Genomic DNA, 21,810 nt, shown 5'->3' on the forward strand with positions numbered 1-21,810 from the left:
AGTGGGCCAACTCAATTACAGACTTTAGACTGTTTGAGGAAAGGTAGAGGTAGGCCGAAAAAGTATTGGGAATAGGTGATTGTATAGGACATGGTGAAGGTACAACTTAATGAGCACATGACCTTAGATAGGAAGCTATGGAGGACACAGATTAGGGTAGTAGCTAGTCATGCATTGCCTACTGTAACGACCCGTTTTGTCGTTACCATGATTCTTCCATTTTTGCTCTTGTTGACCCGTTCCTAAGTCTTATTAGAACTATTTTGACCCGAGAAGATAGTTGGCATGACTTCCTAGGCATCGTTTTGGGCTTTGGAATGTTTTCTAGAAAAAAATTGGCTTTAAGCAAAAACCATTTGATCGGGAGTTAACTTTTGGGCGAACGGATTTTTTTTCGAAAATTCGTCAATTTCAAGAGGTACGGATGACCAATTGTGATTGATTAGTGGGTTTGGTTTGGTTCCTAATGCACTCGGTTGCGTTTTGCGACTTGGGTTGGAAAGTTGATATTTAGGCCGTCGAGGGTTGGCTTGGTTAACGAAGCCTCCGTTGGAAATTCTGAGGGCACGAGTGCATTCGTAGAGCGTTTTTATGTATATCTGCATATTTGATTTGTGTTCGGGAGGTTCCGGGTGGCGTTTTCAAGTTTGAAAGACACCAGATTTTTCGGGTGTCTGGTATGACCGCCATAGAGGTAAGGATGATCGCTGCAGCGGCAGGTGACCGCCGGAGCGGTAAGGGCGACCGCCGGAGCGGTTGTCGAGCAATTTTTATGTTTTAAAGCCTCCAAAAACCATTATTCCCTCCCAAAACTTCTATTATAATTTCCTATCACCTTGGAGGCGACTTGAGGGGTTTATGGTCAGATTTCTCTTGGAAGTAAGTTCCCTAATCCTAACCTCTTCCATTTTCTTTCCTAAGTAAGAATCCATGCTAGAAATTTCTAGAAGCTTAAGATTAAAAGAGGGTTTATGGGGTTTTTCATAAAAGGGTTTAAAAAAAATGATTTGGATTCCTAAGTTATGGTTAAATGTTGTTGTTCATGCTAGATAATTTCATATCTAGGCTTGTTAATCATTAATCTTCTATTCTAGAGTTGATTTTCATGAATTAAAGTTAGGGTTCTTAGACCCAAATTTGGGGGTTTTTATATTAATGATGATTTTTAGAATTAATTGAGTATTCATATGATTAAAGTAATGGGTGTTAACCTTTTAGTATTGAATTTGGTATTTTGGTCATAAAATTTCCGTTTTGCCCTTGAGACCCGTTCTTCCTAAATTAAGGGTTGGAATTTGACCCGAATAGAAAGTAGCCAATATGGGTATCATTATTCATGGTTTCTTACATAGAATTCATATGTGATAGAGTTTGATTATTTGGAGACGCTTCGAAAGACAAGACAACGTATGAGTTCGTGCCACCTGTTCGGCTGCCAGGTAGGTTATGGCTTCCCTTTCGGTAGACTCCGGTTAGTTTCCCATAGTCATGTATTAGAAGGAACGGAGAATGCATGTGTAGGAATTGGGAATTTTGGGAGGGAATCCTAGGATGGTATTGATGTGTGATTGTGTGTGCGGGCTTGTGGCTTGTAGATTCTTTAGGATGTATGATGTGGCTTTCTTGAATATCGGTGGATTTTATGTGACTTGGGAGTAGCGGGTGATACCTATTTTCTATGTCTAACGATGAGAATTCCCGTAATATGTGATTATTTGTGTTATGCCATAATAGTGAATCTAGTTGATAAATGGAAGGATAAAATGCACTAACAATTGTGACTGAGTTCTAGATTGAGTTGTGACGAATGATTGTGAGTGTAGGGTGAGATTACTTGTTCTAAGCTAATAGACTGATACAGGGAAGTGGTAATAATGTATATCGATTTGATTAACATGTTGTGTGTTTGGGACTAGCCACCCCATTGTGTTGTGATTTGATTGTTCTATTGTGCCGTCTTGATGCCATAGGTTGTTGATAAATATTGGATTCTGTTATCGTCTTGATTACGATATGGTTGGCATACCCACTGTTGGTATTTGTGATTCGGATATATTGTTGGCATACCACTGTTGTTATTTGCGATTCAGATATATTATTGGCATACCCATTGTTGGTATTTGTGATTCGAATATGTTGTTGGCACACCCACTATTGATATTTGTGATTCGGATATATTATTAGTGTACCCCATTGTTGGTACTTGTGATATTAATCAGACTGTTGATATTGACCCATGCATTGCACGCATTCTCATCCATTCATAATACATTGTTGATATCCTAATTATAATGGATAAAACTCTTTTACTTGAGTGATGTGAGATGGCTGATGTCCGATGTTCATCCCGAAATCATTGATTGAGTGAAGTTGATACTTGATAAAACTCTTTTACTTGAGTGACGTGAGATAGCCGATATCTGATGTTAGTTCCAGAATCATTGATTGCATGACCAATATCCGATGTTAGTTCCGGAATCATTGATAGTGCATGGACTCCGCGGGTCCCCCAGAGTGGTGCCGATAAGAACCCCCCGTGGGCAAAGATCCGGGGTCCTGTCTGTTTGTTGGGCAAATATCCGGGACGGGTGGTACTTAGACTTCGCGAGTCACACTGGGTTGTGCTACCGAGATGTCGATATTTCCGTCCGGAGTACATGTGTACACAACATTTGCATGGCATTGCATTGCATTCATACACTATTGTATTGCATTGCATTATGATTTGATATTTGAGATGTTTGGCGTTGTACTTATGATGTTGGATTCGGACTTGATATATTCAGGCTTGGCTTATTTGGGATTAGATGCTTTACTTAGGCAATGACGTGTACTTGGATCCATATTTATTGATTGAACTTGTTGAAGTATCCCATAGACCGTCCGTAAGATTAGTTATATGTTTGGTCTCTACATGATGTAGGATAACGGGTGTTTTAATGATTAGTTATATGTGAGTTGCGAGATTGTTGTGAGATTGATTGGTGATTATTGGAGTGAAGTTAATGATTAAAAGGTATTGATGTACAGAGTGTGATAAATAGATGTATGACTTGATTGGGATGTTATCATGTTTATCTGTGAATTCTTTTACTGATATGTGTTTCTAACCATTGTCGGCCTATGATACTTACTCAGTACGCGTGGATTGTACTGATATTGCACTTACTACACCCTTTTGGGTTGTAGATTGTTTCAGGTGGTTGATTGTGACGTGTACGGAAATGCGCGGTGCCTATCTGGAAGGCCTCCTCCCACTTCATTCCGGGACGGAGGTTGAGTCTTAGAATATAGTGGAAATCGGAATTCATTTAGTCGCTCTTGTACTAGTCTAGATCAGATCATGAAAAACTGGATCGAGTCTGTAATCATGTGACTGTTGTAATCATATAATTACTTGCGTTTATCGAATATATTATGATGTTCCGATGTTATTTCTAAATATCAATTAGTTTAAGTGATTCGTCTTGTTTAATCGATGTGTTATTCGATAGAGGGTTCGCCTACCGAAGTGGGAAAGGTAGGTGCCCGCGAGGTCCTAAAATGGGTCGTGACACCTACTTACTAGGTCCATAGTAGTAGGCGTAGTATTACTTGTATATTTTCTTGCCCTTCGACTTTTGTTACATGCTGTTATTTCTTGTACTGCGATTAGTGTATTCATTTGTATATCAAATGTAGGTACTGCCTTTTACTTTATTTATATGTGGTAGCTACTGCCGCTTTTTTTAGGCTGCTTTATCATGGCTTTTTTACTCTCGTTATTTTCATTTTAATACTGCTTTGATCTACTTGTCCATATCTAACCTTTTTTGTCAAGCTTTCTCCGGAGCCGAGGGTCTTTGACTTGACCTCTCTACCTTCCAAGGTACAGGTAAGGTATTAAGGTCTGCGTACATCTTACCCTCCCCAGACCCTATATTGTGGGATTTCACTGGGTATGTTGTTGTTGTATGTATACTATTTATTGCAATTTTAATAATTTTTTCAGTGTTAGAAAGTTGCATCATCTAGTCAATCCCGACACATTTGATTAAGCATAGCGGGATTTCATTCATCCCACCACTTAAGGGTGGAAATCTAAATTATTTATTGAAAGAAATGAAAAGGCGTCGATATGTTGGTACTTTGGTCCAAGCAATTTGCGTAAAGAATTACTTTGACAAAAATGGAAAAAGGGAATAGGTTTTATTTTGGAAAACTGGAAAATCTTTTCCAAGAAATTGCGTGATCCTATTGTATTGCAAAGAAGGAGACAAGTGTGGGCCACCAAGCGAAAATGTCACCATCGTCATATTTGTATTACGTAACTTTTTAAAAGTATATTTTAAGTATTTAAGTTACTTGAAGACAAAGCAAAATAAAAATTTAGAATATTTTACATTTTACAAAAAGAAAATATTACGATTCTCTAAGTATTCATCTGTCAAATTGTCGACAAGGAAATTAGGGTTATAGGTTAATAATCGCAAATTTATCACAGTTAAGTTAAAACAACCGAAGATACTCTTCTTGTATGGTGCAATATTTTTCGTTTTGGGTTAAAATCACATGATTTTTTTCAAAAGCCCTCACGCTACCGCGCAACGACTGAAAGTATTTATAAATCGGCTTGTAGACATGCCAGGGCAGTCAATCGAGCCCAAGTCACCATGACTATTTCTATATTTGTCTTGTTGAACTATTAGCTTTGATATCAATTGTTGGACTAAAATAATCAAACAATACTTAATATTGTTATGGTGTGATATTATCCGTTTTGAATTAAGTCCCCACGATTTTTCTCAAAAAGCCTCAAATTATTAAGAGTATCATTATTCACTACACCTTTTTATGCAACTTGTTTTGTTTTTCCAGTTATTAATATGAGATTTTATTCGCAAACCTACGTATTGAGGTACGTGATTATGATAGCACTAAAAGTTCTTTATTCAGAGGTCTAATCCATTAAAAATAATTATGAAAAAAATGAATAAAAAGAATATGTCAAAAATGGGAAGTCACATCCTTGAAGTTATTTGATAGCTTTGGTCTTCTCTTAGTTTTTGAATTATTCCAGCATGTTGAAGCAATCAATCGGGTACGGTAGAAGATAAAGATAAAGATTGGACATAAATAATTGTTCCTTCTATTAAGGGATTGGAATATTTCCTCACAAGTCACAAGTCACAAGTCACAAGTCACAAACATTACATGATTACTTTTTAGATTATAATCTTTTGGAATATTGAAAAACTTGAAAGTGATAACATTGGTTTAGTTCATTGTGCATTCATTATGTTTACACAACATGATTGAGGGGATACAGTCGTAGGTTATAGTGGAATGGATAAAATCTCTCCAATTTTAATCAAAAATGTTTCAAGTTCGAGCCTTCTAAATGAAAGAAATTGGTAATGAGCGGTTCTCCTTTTAACTAGCCTTACGCGGCACGAGTCTAGATTAATCGGGACCCAAAACAAATACCGCATGTCGACTAGAAAAATCAAAACATCATTGAGGGGTCAAATTGTATAGTGTGTGAACTCTTCAAGTTTTAACTATTACAAGAACGTCCTCTTAGTCTTTTAATTTATAAGAGTTCCCCTGTTTTAGAAATTCAAATACCAAATTACGAATCAACTTTGATCAAACGCAATATTGATTAACAACTTAAAGATTAGGAATTTCGGACTTAACTAACTAACTAACATCAACAACAACATATCCAGTGTCATCCCACAAAGTGAAGTCTGAAAAGGTTAGAGTGTACGCAGACTTTACCTTTACCTTGGACTTAGCTAATAAGTAATCACTACTAAAAAAACGAAAAAATCGACGGCCAAAACCGACGGAAAATCGACGGACTCCGTCGGTTATGTAAAAAAAAAAAATAAAAAAAAATAACAGACGGACTTCGTTGTTTTTTTTTTTTTTTTAAATAAAATAAAATAATGAAATGTAGCAACTTGGAATCCAACCCGGGTATGTCCCGTGGCATTAAAGGGCTCTACCATTAGACCACTCATATTCTTTGATCAAATACTTACATTGATTTAATTTATACTGTTTTTTTGCTCTAAAAACCGATGGACTCTGAAGTTTTTTTTTTTTTTTTTTTTAAAAATAAATAAATAAAACCGTCGGACTCCGTCAGTTTATTTTAGAAAATAATATAAAAAATAATTATATTTTTCACGCGAAAAATAACCGACGCAGTCCGTTGGTTTTCTTACTAAAAAAAAGATTTAAAAAAATTGTAGAAAAACTGATGAAATCTGTTTTTTGCCAGTTTTTTAGTAGTGAATCTCGTTTAATCCACAAAAAAGAGACTCTGTTTGAAAATATATGGAAGATTAAAATCCCTTCTTAACTATAAGCAAAAATATAGGTGAACTATAAAATATTTGCATTTCTCCTTTATTAGAAAAAAAAAAATGCACAGCTAGAAGAAGCAATTTGATAGATCAAGCGCATAATACACATATCACGTCTAGTCATTTTATAAGTTTGATAGGACAACCTCACTGATTAAGGGCTAAGTCCATAATTAGTTAAAGGGAAAAGGGCTAAAAATATCCTATATTACAAATTTGGGTAAAAAATATTCCTCCCGTCATAAAAGTTTTCAAACATACCCCTGTCTTAACAGAAATTTCCAAATTAATCCGATTTCATTTTTGAACTCGCTCAATTTAAATCTGACCCAACTAAATAAAAAATCCATATGGGTTACCCATTCCTATGCCTAGTGGCTCCATATGTAGGACTCGGGAACAAGTTGATCGCATATGAGTTTTTTATATAGTTGGGTCGGGTTTAAAAATGAAATCGAGTTATTTTGAGAGATTTGGTGATTTCCATTTAGATAAGGGTATAATTGAAAATTTTAATGATGAGAGGAATATTTTTTATTCAAATTTATATCGGAAGATATTTTTAATCCTTTTCTCAAAGTAGAGGGTCAGTTTTGACCCTTTTCCCTGGTTTAAATGCTGAAGGGTCTGTTTCACCAATTATCTCAATTTAGGAGAGGAGAGTATTTGAAATTAGTGCAACTATTAATTATTGCTATACATGATAGTGCCAATGCTAATCATGGCTCCTTGTTTGAGGATTTTATGACCTAAATTATGTTGATGAGATAAGGAAGCTTCATGTGATATGGTGGACCTACTGGCCATGAGGTGGAATTAAAATTTAATTTTAATTGGTTCGATTTTTAAAAATTTTACGCGTCTAAATTTAATATTTGTTAAAATTCTATTGGATTTTCAGTCGCGAACGTGCACACACGCAATGAATCTTCTATTGAAGAGTCCCCCCTCGGCTATTACATTTTTATGTTGAATTGACTGAATATATACACGACCCCTTATCTTTTGGTGGAATTATTTTTCATTTAGACAACCAAACTAATAATCATACCTACCGAACACCTGAATCCAAGTCAAAGTATACCTATTAAACACCTCATTGTTCTTGTTGGAAGATAACAAAATGTGTGTGTCAAAAATCAACTCTGATGATGACAAAGCAGCCTGCCTAGTTCCAAAGTGACTCTTATGTTAGCTGCAAAATGAGGAAAATTCTATGATGGAAGGTTGTTTAACTTTGACTAAAAATAAATAGCATATAGTAATTTTTAGCTTCCTTAAACTTCAACCAGAAAAATGAAAGGAAGATCTAAAAATAGCTACTACACAGTCTTTGATCTTATCTTGATGCAATACATATATTACGTTAAGTGGCTTGTAACTTCAAGAAGAACTCTTAAACAATCATTAGCTAAGTTGACGGCTCAAGTAGAACTAAAATCAACTTAATTTTTTTAATGATTCAGTATTACCCCGAATTTAGGTAAAAATTGAATTTGTAAGTGAGGTATGAGATATGTGGATAACTTTAATCTATTTTGGGTTTATGAGAAATATTTATGGATTTGCGTGCTATAATATGTATATATGAATATATATCAATGCCTTGAATGAATATGTTGCTATAGATGATTAAGTTAATGGTGTTAGAAGAATAAGCAAAAACCACAAAGATCCACTGATTCTAGAGAGGAGAGAGAGAGAGAGAGAGAGAGAGAGAGAGAGTGAGATAATGCTTTAATATATATTTGCTATTACAATGTTCTAGATCTCAAAAAGCTAACCCCTAAAAGTAGGAAAATGTCCTCTATTTATAGTTTTGCCTCATGGGCCTTTCATACTACACAAAAAAGGAATAAAGAAACCCTAAAAGGATAACATAGGACCGTATGGTCCGACACCCGTACGGTTGTCAGTACAAAATGGCAGAACGGTCTTGACGCGTGGCTGTTTCCGTGACCGGTTAACCGACTAACGGCCACGTTCAATCATGGAAACCGGACTAACGGCCACGATCGATTCGATCAGAGAAACCGGGCTAACGGCCACGAGAACTTGACTTGGCGAAACCGGGCTAACGGCAACGCAGAGTTTGGTCCGGAGACACCGGACCAACAGATTTACTTCTCTTTTCTTCATCAGCCACATCTGGTGCAATCCCCGGTCCGAAGAAAAGACTGATCATACTCGTGCTCATTTGATCTTACCCCCGGCCCTGGTGTCACCGGTCTTGCGCATATCCGGTTTTTACCGTATACAGATAGTCCCCACACTTTCCGGACCGTAGTTTTACCGGAGTAACGGGAAGTGGATAAGTCACAAAACCGGTGGTTTCACAAGCTCGCTCTTATCTTTAAATTTTGGCGGGAACAGTTGTGTCACGTCCCTCTGCCATCAGCCACGTGTCTCATCCCGAATGGCCGACTTCGGTAACCGCCGTAACGCACGTCTCTTCAAATCACGTCTCATTAATTGTGGGACACGTGGCACCCCCGGTTGTCGACCCTCGTAACCGCTATACCCCCATGCCTATATAAGGCTTTTTAACCCTCTCATTTTACCACTTTCACTTCACCTTCTTACTTCTCCACTTTCGATCGTTTTCCTCTCCCATTTTTTACTTGTTTCAATCTCATCTGTTTACTTGCTTGTTTTGATCGTGATCATCTCCTTTTCTCGCTTGTTTTGATCGTAAAAATAAACCAACTTTGCCAACTTCTCCATTGTTGTTCTTTGATCGAAAGTGCTGTTGTGTTTCTTCTTTCATCTCGTCATTTTGAATTTTTTCCAACTGCCTCTTCAATCCTTCTTACACTTTCAATTTGTTTCGTGTCCTACTTCGAATTCATCAATCTCCTTTCCCATATCTTCTAAATGTCTGCCAACACCGAAACTACCTCCCAGGATGTTCCCTCGGTTTCTTCTCAAGGAGCCGAGCCAACCTCACAACCCAAGGGAAAAACCTTCATTGAACCTACCGCTTCGAACATAGTACCGTCCAAACCCAACTACAACAAAGAATTTGAAGCCGAGAAGCCTTCTCCGGTTGCGGATAGAGGGTTCGATGTAAGGCGATATCCTTCGTCTATTACCGAGGATAAACTTGATCAGGTCCGGGCTGATTGCGGATGGGATAACCGTCCGGTGCAAGTATTCGCCCCCGGGCCCGACGAATCTATCACCGATCATAGGGAAGGCTTCTTGTATGTTTACACCTATCCCTTCACACTCAAGCTCAACCCCCAATCGACCCGGTTATTTTGGATATGTGCCGGACATATAACGTGACCTTGGCCCAAATTGGTCCGATAACTGAGGACCGTGGCTCCTCCGTTGTTGGCCAACAATGTAAAAAGGGAATTTACGATGACACATTTCATCCGTTTATATTCCCCGAGGCTATTCCGAGGGGGCGTGATAAAGCTCGCCAAGCGAGGTCGGAACCCGATCTTTTCGAAGATGGATGAAGACAGAGACCGAGGTTGGTTAGAGCGCTACGTCCGGGTGAGGACCGCAGACATTATTCCGGCTGATTATATGCCCTTTCCGGAGAGGTGGAACGATAATCGTAAGTTTCTGAATTCTCCCTTCAATAATTAATCTTGAATGCTTTGTCAAACACTTGCTCCCTTGTATTCACACGATTTCTCCCCTTCTCTCTTTATATCAGCCGTGGCATGGATACCTCCTGCCGTCCGGAACATGAATGAATGGGTTGGAGCACTCCTCGGTCAACACACCCATGAAGAACGGACATGGGGGAACCTGTCGCGTGGCCGATGGGTTGCCCAAAATCACGGTAATACTCTGCTTGAGTTGGAATATATTGTATCTTCTATTTTTTCCTTTCCTTTTTATAACCTCTTCGGTATTCAGGTTTACCCAAGGGCTCGGTGGAGCCAAGACCGAGCCCGGCGGCAACTCGAGCCTCGCCGCGCCGGCTCGAATTTGATTCACAGGACATCTCGTCTTATTACTGCTGCCAATAAAAGGCGGAGAAAGCCCTCGGACAAAGGGCAAAAACCGAAGAGGGCAAGGAGCGTCGTTCGGACTCTAAGGGATGAAGCAGAGCCCGATTTCCTTATTCGAAGGGTCGGTGTGGCCCCCTCCGTCGCCTCTGTTCCGGAGGAGGAAGCCACCATTCCGCCATTTCCTTCAGCCGGGGAAGGACCTTCAGCTCCGGCTTTGCACACAGGTGGGGAAGAAGTTCTTTATCCGACTCCTCTAAGGTCAATTGAATATGTTGACATTTCAGGTGATGCTTCATCTGAGGAGACTCCCCTGCAAAGGACTAGAAGATCCGGGCTCGCTTCGACTGCTGAGGCCGAACAAAGAGCTGAGCCGGTCCCTGACACCGAGGCTCCAATGGATACCGGCCCACTGCCCGATGGTGACCCAGCTGCAACATCCGAGGCACCTGCCTCTACCGAGACCGCTGGGGCTGCTCCAACTTCTCCTGCGCCGAGGTTAGATAACCTCGATGACATGTTCTCGGATACACCACCTGCAACCGGGGAAGCAGCCGGCTTCGGACATCTCCCTATCCCACGGGTCACGAGGGCAGCTAGTCGGTCCACCGAAACTGGTTCAAGGGAAAGCCTAGTACGTGTCTTCCCGGCCCCGAGCGTGGAACCGAGGAGGACAAGATCGGCCGTGGTTACTGTCCCCGAGGATTGCAGTTTCTTGTCCCGTCCTGTGGGAATTGCAAGCTATCTGAGGCCCCTCATCTCGGACTCGGATAAGCGGAAGATGGCCGGAGTCCCCTGGCAGAGTCTTATTAACGAGGGCATGCACGCGGGCAACCGGGTAAGCTTATCACCCAATCCTTCCATAATTCAATGTGAACTTTAGCTCCGATTTTATCCAAGTTTAACTTCTCGTTTCTTTTACAGAGTGTGGTGCTCGTCAATGAGGCCTTTATCCGTGCTCAGCAAGAGGTTGACGACCTTAAGGGCCAGCTGGATGCCAGGGTCGGGAAACGGAGAAGTTCCAGCACCTTTTGCAAGTAAAGGAGGATCAATTGAACCGGGCAGCTGCCCTTTCCAACCTTCAACCCGAGCTCGAAGCAGCGAAGGCCGAAAATCTTCGGTTGAAGGCTGAGTTGGCCGGAATGGTCGAAAAGAACCGGCTCCTGGAAGCGGACAAGGTCGGCCTTAGCCAAGACAATGCCCATTTTTCTTCGAGGCTCGGTGAACTCGAGGCCACTATCTCTCAACTTCGGAGTGAGCTGGACTCGGTCAAGGCTGATGCCGTGAAGATGGCCGAGAGGCATAGGCTGCTTGAATCCGAGAATGCTGAGTACAAGGAGAAGTTGAGGGTATTCGAACAGAAAGCCGAGGATAGGGCCCGGATATGCGACGAGCTCAAAACCAAATTCGAGGAGACAGCCGAGGCCAATGACATTCTGAAGGCCGAGCTTGAGTCGGCTACTCAAGTTCAAAGAATCCTCGATGAAGAGAGGTCGGAATTAGTGGCTAAATTGGCCCAAGCTGAGGCCGACTTAGCTGAGTCTCTTAAGAATGTGGAGGTTGCCGAGGCTCATACCACGATTGCGGTTGAGTATGAACGGTGGAAGTCCCGAAGGGCCACCCTTGAGCAAGCCCAACAAGGATTTGGGGACCTCCCGGCCCTGATACTTGAAGCCCGAACGATCGAGAAGGAAGCCAAGAGAGCCCTCAATACCGATTTTGAGGATTCTGAGAGAACAGTATCCGAGCACTCCGGCTCCAGTCGCACCGGGTAGACCAGGCCTACATTAGCCTTTATTTTGCCTTTGCCTTTTTGGCTTGTTTTTATTTTTTAACTTTGTAGAAATTTCGGATGTAAAAAACCTTCATATATGGAATGTGCATTTTTCTTTCCGATTCTCTTTATTCTTTTATCTGAATGCTTGTTATGACTTTTGCCCTAATCGTCAATCCCGTTAAAGAACAAACAAAGGCTCGGAGTCATTTTTCCGGACTGTGCCTAAATATTGGCTTTTCTCTTCGTCCGGTACATTTTGTCCGGGGATTTGATCGAGTGGTTTGCCCGTGGGACTTATTTATGCTCTGTGAATTCAGACGTCTCCGAATCACGTTAGGCATTTTAGGGCCGATGTTTTTCGACAGCTTACTTATCATAGATTAGGTTCGGACACCTGAATCCCTGCCTTATCAATTTTTGATATAGCAGTCCCCATTCGAGGGTGTTAAAAGATTTTGGCTTGGTTCAATGCGACCTTGTTGCCTTTGTCGAATTTCGACTATAGTCCCCAATGTAGGGTATTTGGATAAAATGATGTCAAATTTCGGCGGTAATCACCGGGTAGGGTGTTTAACAAGAAGACATATCCGAAATGCAATAATCTGAATTTTCAATAATCTTTATATTGCAAGTATTTGCACGTACATGATATGAAGACTTCGTCCGTTTCCTTCTATTTTTGCCGTAGCAAATACTAAGTGGACACGATTCGTTCTGATCGTTTGGTCCTTACATCGAAACCTAATACAGAAGGTCCGATTTTGGACGAAGGTGAGAAATACAAAATTTCGAGGACTTCTCCGGGGTAGCACCTAACGGCGTTCACTTGCTTTGTTGAGCTGCTTCATTTTCTATTTACCGGGGTAAGCCTCGATGTGGGTATAGTAGTCCCCTAGTGTTTATCCGAGCTGCATGATCGGGTAAGCACTATCAAGTCCCCACTCGTAGGGTATACCCCCGAGTTTCCGGACACTTGTCCTCGTTTTTATCAAGTAACACGTTGTACTTGTTGCCTCATTAAAAACCTTGTCGGAAAACCCATTTTGGGACAAAACCGTACTAAGGAAAAGAGTGCAACACGTGTTTTCAGACCTAACACCTAACTTCATCCGGTACTCGACTTCCTGCAAAAAAGAAAGATTAACAAAAAATAAACACAAGGATAGGTGTCCATACCTTAGCAGTAGTATCTCTTCAAATGAGCCACATTCCAGTTATTGCGCAACCGTTGTCCGTCCATGGATTCCAGCTGATACGACCCTTTACCCGTTATTCCGGTTATCTTGTACGGCCCTTCCTTCGCGTTTCGGACCCAACTTTCCATCGTTGGGATTCTTGGTGTTCAAAGTAACTTTCCGAAGCACCAAGTCCCCAACTTGGAAATGTCAAAAATTGGCCCTCCGGTTGTAGTACCTTTCCATTCTCTATTTCTGGGCTGCAATACGGACCAACGCGTTTTTGCGAAGTTCATCCGTGAGGTCGAGTTTTATGGCCATGGCCTCCTCGTTTGACTCACCGGTGGTGTATCTGAATCGGAGACTCGGTTCACCAACTTCTACGGGGATGAGGGCTTCGGCCCCGTAGACCAACGAGAAAGGCGTTTCTCCCGTGCTTGATTTTGATGTGGTTCTGTAAGCCCACAATACCTCCGGTAGAACTTCCCTCCAGTGATGCTTCGATGTTTCAAGTCTTTTCCTTAGATTTTGAATTATTGTTTTATTCGTGGATTCTGCCTGTCCGTTTGCACTTGGGTGATACGGAGTTGATACAATTTTCTTGATCTTCAACCCTTCGAGGAAATTATTGACTTTGCTGCCAATGAACTGAGGACCGTTATCACAAGTTATCTCGGCCGGGATGCCGAAACGACAAATAATGTGGTCCCATATGAAGTCAATAACCTCCTTTTCTCTAATCTTTTCGAAGGCCTGCGCTTCAACCCATTTGGAGAAATAGTCAGTCATAAACAAAATAAAACGGGCCTTACCTGGTGCCCATGGCAGAGGACCAACAATGTCCATTCCCCACTTCATGAAGGGCCAAGGTGATATCACCGAGTGTAGCAACTCCCCGGGCTGATGAATCATCGGGGCATGTCTTTGACACCCATCACATTTTCGGACAAAATTCTTCGAATCCTCCTCCATCCGGTTCCAGTAATAACCGGCTCTGATAATTTTTCGAACTAAGGCTTTCGCACCGAGTGATTACCGCAGTCCCCTCGTGGACTCTCTCATCACATAATCGGTTTCTCCGGACCCAAACACTTGGCCGGGGCCCGAAGAAAGACCGTCGATATAATTGACCGTCTCTAAGCGTAACCGTGTTGCTTTTGTCCTTAGTGACCGTGATTCTTTTGGGTCACTCGGGAGCTTTCCATCTTGCAAGTAGTCGATGTATTTGTTGCGCCAATCCCAAGTTAGACCCATCGTGTTTATTTCAAAGATGCCCGTTTTCTACCGCCGAATTCATCAACCGCACTATGGTTCCGGGTTGATTTCTTCCCCTTCGACCGAAGAGCCCAAATTGGCCAATGCGTCGGCTTCGTTGTTCGTTCTGCTCCCTGGGTACATGCTGCACGGTCCACTCTTTAAACCGGTGTAGTATCACTTGGATTTTCTCCAGATACCTTTGCATTCGTTCATCCTTAACCTCGAAGACGCCATTTACTTGGTTAACGACCAAGAGAGAGTCGCATTTTGCTTCGATTATTTCGGCCCCCATACTCCGAGCTAATTCCAAACCTGCAATCATAGCCTCATACTCGGCTTCATTGTTAGTCAATTTAATAGTTCTAATCGATTGTCTAATGGCATCCCCGGCGGGGGTTTTAAGGACGATGCCTAGCCCAGAACCTTTGAGGTTCGAGGCCCCGTCCGTGTGTAAAGACCAAATACCCGAAGCCTTTCCCGAGGTTAGCAGAAGTTCTTTCTCAACCTCGGGGACCATAGCCGGGGTAAAATCTGCCACAAAATCGGCCAAGATTTGGGACTTAATGGCCGTCCGGGGTTTATATTCGATATCATATCCGCTAATCTCTACGGCCCATTTGGTCAGTCTACCCGACAATTTCGATTTATGCATGATGTTCTTTAGAGGATAAGTAGTCACTACGCATATCGGATGGCATTGAAAGTAAGGTTTGAGCTTTCTTGAAGCACTTACCAATGCCAAAGCCAACTTTTCAAGGTGGGGATAACGGGTCTCCGCATCCCCTAAAGTTCTACTCACATAATATATAGGGAATTGCGTACCTGATTCTTCTCGGACCAAAACACCACTTACCGCTACCTCGGATACGGCAAGGTAGAGAAACAACTGCTCATCCGCCTTCGGTGTGTGCAGCAGAGGCGGGCTGGACAAGTACCTTTTCAATTCCTGCAAGGCTCTTTGGCATTCCGGTGTCCAAACGAAGTCATTCTTCTTCCTTAATAAGGAGAAAAAACGGTGACTTTTATCCGAAGATCTCGATATGAACCGACTCAGAATATATATATCTCTCGCTATCCTTCCGGCGAGCCTCTGCACTCCTTTGACGTTATTTACCACCTCAATATCCTCGATGGCTTTGATCTTGTCCGGGTTAATTTCAATTCCCCGGTTGGACACCATGAAACCCAAGAACTTGCCCGATCGGACACCGAAGGCACATTTCTCCGGGTTAAGCTTCATGTTGTATTTACGGAGTACATCGAAGGTTTCCTGCAAATGTTTTAAATGGTCCTCTGTTTCCAGGGACTTGACTACCATGTCATCAATATAAACTTCCATTGTTTTCCCTATTTGTTCTTCGAACATCCCATTAACTAGGCGTTGGTAAGTTGCACCAGCATTTTTTAATCCGAAGGGCATGACATTGTAACAGTAAGTCCCATACCGAGTAATAAAGGATGTTTTCTCTTGATCCTCCGGGTGCATCCGGATTTGGTTGTACCCGGAGTAAGCATCGAGAAAACTTAACATCTCATGCCCGGCCGTCGCATCGATCATTCTATCGATGTGAGGCATCGAAAATGAATCCTTCGGGCATGCTTTGTTTAAATCCTTATAATCAACGCACATTCTAAATTTATTACCTTTTTTCGGCACCACCACTACGTTAGCTAGCCAGTCCGGGTATTTTACCTCCCGGATAGAGCCTATTTTCAAAAGCTTTGTTACCTCATCCTTTACGAAGGCGTGTTTTGGCTCTGCCATGGGCCTCCTCTTCTGCTTCACCGGGGGAAATCTCCCGTCAAGGCTGAGCTTGTGAGTCGTCACTTCCGGTGGCACACCTGTCATATCTATATGGGACCATGCGAAACAATCGGCATTAGCTTGAAGAAACTTAATTAACTTGTTCCTGAGCTCCGAGGTTAACCCCGTGCCCAGGTATACCTTTCTATCCGGTAGATATTCGAACAAGATGACTTGCTCCAGCTCCTCTACTGTAGACTTGGTTGCATCCGAGTCATCCGGCAAGACGAATGATCTGGGTACACCGAAATCATCCTCTTCATACCCCGGGTCCGACCCCTTCTGCTCCGCTGTCGAACCCGTACACTTTAGTTGCTATTTAGAGTCCTTGCCACCGACTGACTCATCATCTTTTGGATCCGATTTTTTGGGAAAGAGTGGCGCTTCCTCGACCGCGAACATCTCCCTTGCAGCGGGCTGTTCACCTCGGATGGTTTTTATCCCCTCCGGTGTTGGGAATTTCAACAGCTGATGTAATGTCGATGGCACAGCCCTCATGCTATGTATCCACGGTCTGCCAAGCAAAGCATTATACTTCATATCCCCTTCGATGACATAGAACACCGTCTGCTGAATGGTGCCGTCAATGTTGACCGGCAAAGAAATCTCCCCCTTCGTGGTTTCACTCGCCATATTGAACCCACTAAGCACTCGGGCCACCGGTACAATCTGATCGAGTAGCCTTAGCTGTTCAACCACTCTCCACCGGATGATATTGGCCGAGCTACCTGGGTCAATCAAAATACGTTTAACTTGTGATTTAAAAATAAGAATAGAAATTACCAACGCATCATTGTGTGGTTGAATGATGCCTTCTGCATCCTCGTTGCTGAAGGATATGGAACGCTCGTGCACGTAATCCCGGTTGCGCTTCTCACGCACAATGGTAACCTTTGTCCGTTTCATCACCGGCCTTCGAGGAGCATTTGTACCTCCGATTATCATGTTGATTATATGCTGAGGTTCTACCGGTTTTTCCCGTTTGTGGGACTCCCTTTCCTTGTAGTGGCTTTTAGCTCGTTCACTCAGGAATTCTCGAAGGTGGCCATTTTTCAGTAACCGAGCCACCTCCTCCCTCAATTGGCGACAGTCTTCAGTTCTGTGCCCATGAGTTCCGTGGTACTCACACATCACGCTCGGGTCCCGTTGACCCGGATCTGATCTCAATGGTCTCGGCCATCTTGCTTCTGCGATACGACCAATGGCCGAGACGAGATCCGAGGTATTGATGCTGAAGTTGTACTCCGATATCCTTGGTAGGTCTTTGTTGCTAGCCGAACTCCCAGCATCACTTCTAAATGATAGACCTCGACTGTTTGACGGGCGCTCGGTCCGTTTATCACCCCGACCGGAGAATTGACTGGGACCAACCCTTGATTTTTCCGACCTGAAGCTTGGCTTTTCCGAATGAGAGTATGGCCGATACCTTTCCCTCGATGGTCTTGACTCCGGCTCGTAATTTTTCCTCGATCTCTCAGAGCTTTTGCTCATATTTATGGGCCCCGGGGGAAGTTCGAGTTGGTCATCCTCTACCCGAATCTTTGATTCGTATCTGTTATGGACATCTGCCCAGGTCACAGCCTCGTATTCCAGCAAGTTTTCTTTTAGTTTGAACGAGGCCGTCGAGCTCCGAGGATTAAGCCCTTTGGTAAAAGCTTGTGCAGCCCATTCCTCCGGAACCGGAGGGAGCTCCATCCGTTCCCTTTGGAACCGGTTGACAAATTCACGTAACAACTCATCGTCCCTTTGGGCTATACGAAAAATATCCGCCTTCCGAGCCTGCACCTTTTTAGCTCCAGCATGGGCTTTTATGAACGCATCCGCGAGCATTTCGAAAGAAGTGATTGAATGCTCGGGCAGATGGTCGTACCAAGTCAATGCTCCCTTCGATAGGGTTTCCCAAACTTTTTCAACAACACGGACTCAATTTCATCCTCTTCGACGTCATTGCCTTTTATGGCACAGGTGTATGAAGTCACGTGCTCCTGTGGGTCCGTTGTGCCGTCATATTTTTGGATATCCGGCATTTTGAACCTCTTCGGGATCAACTTCGGAGCCGCACTTGGAGGAAAAGGCCTTTGAATGTACCTCTTTGAATCCGGTCCTTTTAGAATAGGCGGAGCCCCCGGGATCTGATCCACCCGAGAGTTATATGTTTTCACCCTCTTCTCAGTTGAGTCTACCCGCTTTGCCAATGTTTCGAGCATTCTCAGAACTTCGGTGGATGAACCGGCTCCCGATCCATTACTCTCGACTATCCGTGTTTCGTCCCTTCTTGGTTCGGTGACGCCTTTCGACCTCTCCGGGGCCGCTTTATCATTTTTACTTTGCAGCTGAGCTATTGCGATTCCTTGTTCGGCGATGGCGGTCTCTGTTCCTGCAACATTTCAAAAATTAAACGTAAGTTAACCTCATCCGGGGTATCCGGTACTTTTCGGCCTTGTGCCCGGGATAAAGTAATTGAATTATGAGTATTTAAGGGATCAGTGGCCGGCTGGGTGGCATTCTCCTGGTTCACGGTGTTCTGCCGGTTGAGGCCTTCCCTCGAATCAACAGAATTTGGGTCGATGGGATCTGCTGGTAGGTCCCGTAGCCCACTGTTCTCGTTTTCGGCCACAATCTCGTTGTTGTTGACATGACCAGATTGCCCACTGCTTGCCATTTGGTCCGTTTTCACAGAGATCAGCAAAAGATTTCTTAATCCAACGGGTAGGAGATAGAAGCCAAGATTAAAAAATCACTATTATCCTAGCCCCACGGTGGGCGCCAAACTGTTTACCCCGAATTTAGGTAAAAATTGAATTTGTAAGTGAGGTATAGGATATGTGGATAACTTTAATCTATTTTGGGTTTATGAGAAATATTTATGGATTTGCGTGCTATAATATGTATATATATATATATATATCAATATATATATTATATATATATATATATATATATATATAGATGATTAAGCTAATATATGTTAAAAGAATAAGCAAAAACCACAAAGATCCACCGATTCGGACTAAAGAGAGAGAGAGAGAGATAATGCTTTAATATATATTTGCTATTACAATGTTCTAGATCTCAAAAAGCTAACCCCTAAAAGTAGGAAAATGTCCTCTATTTATAGTTTTGCCTCATGGGCCTTTCATACTACACAAAGCCCTTTTGGAATAAAGAAACCCTAAAAGGATAAGATAAGACCGTACGGTCTGACACCCGTACGGTTGTCAGTACAAAATGGCAGAACGGTCTTGACGCGTGGCTGTTCTGCAGCTGGTAAACCGGACTAACGGCCACGTTCAATCCGGACACAGAGAAACCGGGCTAACGGCCACGAGAACTTGACTTGGCGAAACCGGGCTAACGGCAACGCAGAGTTTGGTCCGGAGACACCGGACCAACAGATTTACTTCTCTTTTCTTCATCAGCCACATCTGGTGCAATCAATTATATTATCCATAAAAAATCGTCCGAAGAAAAGACTTCGATCATACTCGTGCTCATTTGATCTTACCCTGTGGTAAGGCTTTATTTAGGATGTAAGATTTGACGTCAACTTCACGCTTTGCCATCAATAATAAAGTGAATGAACGGTGTCTTTAGTATGATGGAAAATGATTTTCTAAGAAACAAATCTGATAAAAAAGTGTTTTTCTCATTTAAGTTTTGATATTTAGGACGTAATTAAATTGAATATATTGTTCCAAAAACATTTATATATAATTTAGACAAATACTATAAGAGCGGTATATGGGGTTTGGGGGCAAGGACATTGACAAGGGACGAAGGTGGTAGGCCGCGGTGCGGATATTGAGAGTGCAAAGGAGACCATCAACATGAAATGTATGAGATAAATTTTTCGTTCTTTTTGTGTCCAAAAAGGCAAAAACTATGTGCTTGAGTGCTTCATAGTATTAAGTAACTTTAAGTGTGTGACATGATTGATAGTTTGGGTACTGTATTCTTTTCTTTTTAACTTTCTTTAATGGGTGCGCATAAATTTTTTGACCTAGAAAATATGCTTTCATATATCTGGAAAAGTGGGAATCCGGCATGATTCACAAGAATAAGAGCATCCAATTTGTTTATCTTTGGGTGGAATACGAAAAATAAAAAAGGAGTCTGGCCCCCAAACATTATAATAACTATATGAGAGTCTGAGGCCTATTATAGAGGATGAGTCGATGAGGGCATGTCAAAACAAAAGATTGACATGTGTACATAACATTTTAAGCGAATTCACATCAGATCGAGAGATGAAAAGGAAAATTTTATAAGTTTTAATACAAATTCATATGGTACACAAGTTTTTAAAATTTTGGATTCAACGATGACATGATCCAAATGACAAATCCGTGAGGTCTATTGATCAGAACGCACACTACTTGTCATATTTCGCTTGGCTCACGACGGAGAATCAAATTAGAAATGATTAAAAATTTCTACTAGTGTTAATAGTTGTTAAGAAAGACTCATCTTTACGAGAAGTACTAAAATTTGCTTTAAAATTTATTTAACAGAATTTTAGTAAAAAAATATATTATTTCATTCGATTGACGGTAGATACTTTAGAAACTACGGCATGGGAAGCTGAAATTTAGACAACTCATATCGTGTGCTTTTTCAGGGAAAAAAAAAAAAAAACTAAAGAGAAATGGTCCATTATTTCCTTTTACTTTTTTCTTTTTTAAAGTTACTGCTTGGGAATTATTTTTGGCGCTCTTCTATAATGTAGGTATACGTACGTTCACTTTAGATAACTTCAAGATGAAAAAAAAAAAAAAAAAAAAAAGAGGAGGAGCAAAAAGAAAGACAATTTCTAGACGAGTTGAGGCCATTAACGATGCCATAGTCTCAGATCCATCCACTATTAATTTAGAGATTACGAACTTAGGGCTCATTTGCATGATGGCGATAAAGATAAATAAGCCTTTAATATATTTCAGGATGGCTATTTATCCCATCGCTTCATTTGGGATAAAATCATGATATAACTAATTCCTGATTAGTTATCCTGTAGATTATATCGTTATTTTATCTCGGCTACGAATAACTAATCCCTGAATAAGTTATCCGGGGATAACTTGTTTCCAACCAAACGATGCCTTAGAGTTTTGAGAATGGTTGAGAGAATTTTTGAGGTGTCATATTTAAACTTCAGCAGAGATAAAAAAAAATATGAGAGTATGCGATAAACTAGCTTATAAGTACTTTTTGACTTACACGCGTGTTTGACAAATATCAAAACTTCTTATAAATCAAGTTTTTATAAGTCAAAATTAACAATAAGTCATAAGTTAATCAGTCCCAAATTATGATTTACAACTTATATATATTTTTGATTTGATCAAGTCTTTTACAATTTTATATTGATATCTTTTGTAATCTCCAAAATGCTCTTTTTAAAACATAATATTTGTCCATTTTTTTACGTTATTTCCGTCATTTATTCTTTTTATGTAAAAAGCCGTTCAATTATATT

General features: G+C 41.5%; 2 protein-coding genes across 2 annotated transcripts; one reads left to right on the forward strand and one right to left on the reverse strand.

The window, feature by feature from the left end:
* The first annotated feature begins 11,466 nt into the window (after window positions 1–11,466).
* LOC132041771 (uncharacterized) lies at window positions 11,467–12,099 on the forward strand. The gene has a single exon (XM_059432466.1). The coding sequence runs from the start codon at window positions 11,467–11,469 to the stop codon at window positions 12,097–12,099; it is 633 nt and encodes a 210-aa protein (XP_059288449.1).
* A 1,094-nt stretch (window positions 12,100–13,193) lies between these two features.
* On the reverse strand, window positions 13,194–18,167 carry LOC132041772 (uncharacterized). Its single transcript, XM_059432467.1, has 2 exons — window positions 17,150–18,167; window positions 13,194–13,225 (listed from the first exon to the last, which is right to left on the reverse strand). Exons 1-2 carry the CDS (start codon window positions 18,165–18,167, stop codon window positions 13,194–13,196), a joined length of 1,050 nt encoding a protein of 349 aa, XP_059288450.1.
* Between the last annotated feature and the right edge of the window lie 3,643 nt (window positions 18,168–21,810).

The sequence above is a fragment of the Lycium ferocissimum genome, unplaced genomic scaffold (assembly GCF_029784015.1).
Source record: "Lycium ferocissimum isolate CSIRO_LF1 unplaced genomic scaffold, AGI_CSIRO_Lferr_CH_V1 ctg1166___fragment_1, whole genome shotgun sequence".
NCBI classification, from domain to species: domain Eukaryota; kingdom Viridiplantae; phylum Streptophyta; class Magnoliopsida; order Solanales; family Solanaceae; genus Lycium; species Lycium ferocissimum.